Source organism: Coffea eugenioides, chromosome 11 (assembly GCF_003713205.1).
Source record: "Coffea eugenioides isolate CCC68of chromosome 11, Ceug_1.0, whole genome shotgun sequence".
NCBI lineage: Eukaryota > Viridiplantae > Streptophyta > Magnoliopsida > Gentianales > Rubiaceae > Coffea > Coffea eugenioides.
In genome coordinates, this window is record NC_040045.1 from 9,156,049 (window position 1) to 9,160,151 (window position 4,103).

Here is a 4,103-nt window from a genome sequence, read left to right on the forward strand (position 1 = left end):
CGCCGAGGTAAGCAGCGACGTCTGTGCTGCCCGGGAGTGCTACCTCGCCACTTTACAAGCGGCCTCCCCATCGACCTCTGATAGAAGATCCGAAAAGAGGTCAGACATCCTTTCGATAGATTGCCTCGATCCGCAGCAAGCTGAGAAGCCCCAGAGACTAGAGGCCGGAGATGAGGTGGTGGTGGTCTCCCTGGACCCCACGAGTCCGGATCAGACGATCCGCGTCGGTAACTGCCTGCCCGGCCCAGTTAAGGAAGGTATGGTGGATCTTCTCAGAGAGTACCGGGATGTTTTCGCTTGGGCCGCAGATGAGGTCCAAGGAGTCCCACATCACTTCATGGTACATGAGTTGAACGTTGACCCTCAAGCACGCCCGGTCAAGCAAAAAAGGAGGCACCTCGGCCCTGAGCGCAGCCGAGCTGTAGGTGAAGAAGTGGATAAGCTTCTGCCCGCTATGATAAATCGGGAAGTTCAGTATCCGACCTGGTTATCCAACCTGGTCATGGTGAAGAAGGACACGGGAGCTTGGAGAATGTGCGTCGACTTTACCGACCTCAATAAGGCCTGCCCCAAGGACTGCTACCCGTTGCCCAAGGTCGACACTCTGGTGGATTCGGCAATGGGTTATGAAATCCTCTGTTTCCTTGATGCCTTTAAAGGGTATCACCAGATCGGAATGAATCCAGAGGACCAGGAGAATACGGCCTTCTACACTGACCAAGGCACCTACTGCTACACCACCATGCCCTTCGGACTGAAAAATGTCGGGGCCACATATCAACGCTTGGTCAACTAAGCTTTCAAGTCCCAGATCGGGCGAAATGTCGAAGCCCATGTGGATGACATTCTCCTAAAAAGTTAGACGACCTGCACTTTCCTTTCTGACCTGAAAGAGGTCCTTGAGGTCCTCCGGAAGACGCGAATGATGTTAAATCCCAAGAAATGTGTCTTTGGGGTCACCTCGGGAAAATTTTTGGGTTACCTCGTCTCAAGTCGAGGCATTGAAGCTAATCCAGATAAAGTGAGAGCGATCCAGGAAATGTCTCCACCTCGGTCCATCCGTGAGATGCAGATGCTCACAAGGCGGTTGGCAACCCTGAACCGGTTCCTGTCGCTGTCAGCCTCCAAGGCGTTACCTTTTTTCAAGATTCTCAAGAAGGCCGACAGCTTCTCCTGGACTGAAGAATGTCAACAGGCCTTTGAGCAATTAAAAGAATACCTTCACCACCTCCCAACGCTTACCTCGCCTCGGCCAGGGGACAAGCTGTTTTGTACCTGTCTGCCGCGGCCGAAGCAGTAAGCGCAGTGCTGATAAGGGAGGAGGGTGTACAAATACCAGTCTATTATGTCAGCCGAGTCCTCCGGGGTCCAGAAACCAGGTATACCCAGGCAGAAAAGCTCGTGCTGGCCTTAATCCATGCTGCCCGCAGGCTCAAACCCTACTTCTAAGCTCACCACATTTGTCTGAGAACAGACCAACCTCTCAGGCAAGTCTTATCACGGCCGGAGGCTTCCGGACACCTTACTAAATGGGCCATTGAGTTGGGAGAGTACGACCTGTCTTACGAACCTCGGACGGCTATCAAAGCTCAAGCCCTGGCGGATTTTTTGGCCGAACTCACGTTCGATGAGATGAATAAGTCAACCCCGGCCACCGCTGAGCCTCAGCAGTGGATTCTGCATGTGGATGGCTCGTCTAACAGTGAGGATAGTGGAGCAGGTTTGCTCCTCGAAGACCCTCAGGGAGAGGTGTGCTCATATGCCTTAAGGTTTGACTTCGCTGCTTCTAACAACGAAGCCGAATACGAGGCAGTCATTGCCGGACTCCAGCTAGCCCGCAAACTCGGCGCTGGGCACATCTTGATTTACAGTGACTCCCAACTCGTCGTGTGCCAGATATTGGGTGAATATGAGGCCAGAGAAGAGGTCATGCATCGCTACCATGCCAAGGTCCACCAGTTGATCGCACACTTCGAGTCTTTCGAAATCCAAAGGATACCACGGTCACAGAACAAACGAGCTGACGCCCTCTCTCGGCTCGCCTCCACCTCGTTCTCTGACTTGAACAAGTCGGTACTCGTGGAAGTCTTAGCCGAGCCGAGATACTTAGAAGAAGTCGTGTGCCCCGTTTACCCCGGTGACACCTGGATGGGCCTCTTAATCCGATTTCTCAGTCGGGGGGAGCTCCCTGATGACCGAGCTGAATCGAGAAAGTTTCAGCGTAAAGCAGCTCGGTACGCTCTCTGACAAGACCTCCTATATAAGAGGTCATACCTCGGCCCATGACTGCGGTGTATTAAGCCAGAAGAAGGCGAGAGAATCCTTCAAGATATACACGAGGGACTTTGTGGTGCTCACGTCGGCTACAGAATGCTCATTAAAAAAGTTTTGTTGCTTGGGTATTTCTGGCCCACCATGAGGGTGGATGCCCAGGTCATGGTCCTTAGTTGTCCTTCTTGCCAGCATCACGCCCTTGAGCACCACCAGCCAACCAATCTTATGATTCCCATCACCTCGCCATGGCCCTTCGAGCAATGGGGGATTGACATAATTGGCCCATTCCCGAGAGCCCCGGGTAATTATGCCTACGTGGTGGTGGCGATAGATTACTTCACCAAATGGGTCGAGGCGGAACCCCTGAGGAGCATCACTGGATCCGCGGTCCAAAAATTCTTCTGGAAAAGCGTGGTTTGTCGCTTCGGCCTACCCCGGGTGGTCATCTCAGACAACGGAAGGCAGTTCGCTGATAACCCCTTCAAAGCGTGGTGTGACAACCTTGGAATCAAACAGCATTTCACCTCGGTTGGACACCCTCAGGCCAACGGACAGGCCGAGAACTTCAACCGCACTCTCCTTCATGGTCTCAAAACTAGATTACACCGAGCTGGATCGTCCTGGATGGAAGAACTCCCCAGCGTTTTGTGGTCTTATAGGACCACCCCGAGGTCGGCAACCCAAGAGACCCCATTCTCTTTAACGTATGGGTCCGAAACTGTGGTCCCAACCGAGTTCATCACGCCCAACCCACGAATGGCCGCGTATGCTGCCGAAGTTAATGAAGAAGAGCGGCGAGTTGACCTCGACCTCGCTGAAGAGAAGCGTGATATGGCAGCGGCCAAAGTTGCCCTTTACAAAAATATCCTAGCTGGCTACTATAATGCCCGGGTCAAACACCTACGGTTCAGTCCTGGAGACCTTGTGCTCTGGAAGAATTCGGTCAGCCGAGCTGAACCTCAGGGGAAACTCAGCCCCAAGTTGAAGGAACCCTACCGTGTTGTCGAGTCCAGCCAAAACGGATATTGTAAATTAACTTACCGGGATGGTTCTCGGGTGCCTCGAACTTGGCACGCTGAGAACCTCAGATTGTATCACCCCTAAAGGGTATGTACTCTATTATATATTCGACTCATCTGTTATTTCTTCCTTACTATTATTTCATGATATTCTAAGTGAAAAAATAAGGGGACAGAACGGGTACACATTAGCCGAGATCGAATAAAAAAGAAGGAAAAAATTGGAAGTCATTGTATTAATGATAAAAACAAGTTACATAGTACCGAGGTCGGGTATGATTCTAAGAACCCGTCACCTCGGCGACTCGATAAGTTCAACACCTACACACCCCTACCCCGGTTTCCTGGTTGTCCCCGGTCGCCTCGACTCCTCCACCTTCGCCCTCAGTGCCGTCGTCTTCGTCATGGAGTTCAGCCCCATCCAGATCAAATTCAGACAGTCACTTGTTGAACTCCTCCTTCACCTCGGCCAAGTCCCTCCCGGTCCGGATGCCTTCGGCCATGCGGTCGAACAGTTCCTTGGCATCCTGGTTAAAATTATCCTTGTTGTGAAGGGACTCCAGCTGTTCCGAAGTGAGAAAGGGCGCCGCATCATGAACTGCGTAGGTGTATCCGAACATAAAGCTCGGCAGTGTGAGCTCGCCGAGGTCCTTGAGAAAACCCTCCGATTTCCGGAAGGCCTCCAGTGCAGAGGTCCCCGCTTTCTCAATGGCCGCCTGGGCTGACTGTTCCTCTTGGGCCCTCCTATCTTTTTCTTCTTCAATGGCCGTCGTCAAGGAATTTTTGGTAGCCTCAGCCTGCTCTCGCGCC

General features: G+C 52.5%; 1 protein-coding gene across 1 annotated transcript; it reads left to right on the forward strand.

The window, feature by feature from the left end:
• Window positions 1-922: 922 nt before the first annotated feature.
• Window positions 923-2,247, forward strand: LOC113751918. Its single transcript, XM_027296063.1, has 3 exons — window positions 923-1,116; window positions 1,215-1,379; window positions 1,488-2,247. Exons 1-3 carry the CDS (start codon window positions 923-925, stop codon window positions 2,245-2,247), a joined length of 1,119 nt encoding a protein of 372 aa, XP_027151864.1.
• Window positions 2,248-4,103: the final 1,856 nt, after the last annotated feature.

Coding starts and splice junctions, on each gene's coding strand:
- LOC113751918 (XM_027296063.1), top strand. CDS start 923: ATGATGTTAAATCCCAAGAAATGTGTCTTTGGGGTCACCTCGGGAAAA. Junction 1,117..1,214: donor CTGAACCGGTTCCTGTCGCT/GTCAGCCTCCAA, acceptor AGCAATTAAAAG/AATACCTTCACCACCTCCCA. Junction 1,380..1,487: donor CTCCGGGGTCCAGAAACCAG/GTATACCCAGGC, acceptor CCAACCTCTCAG/GCAAGTCTTATCACGGCCGG.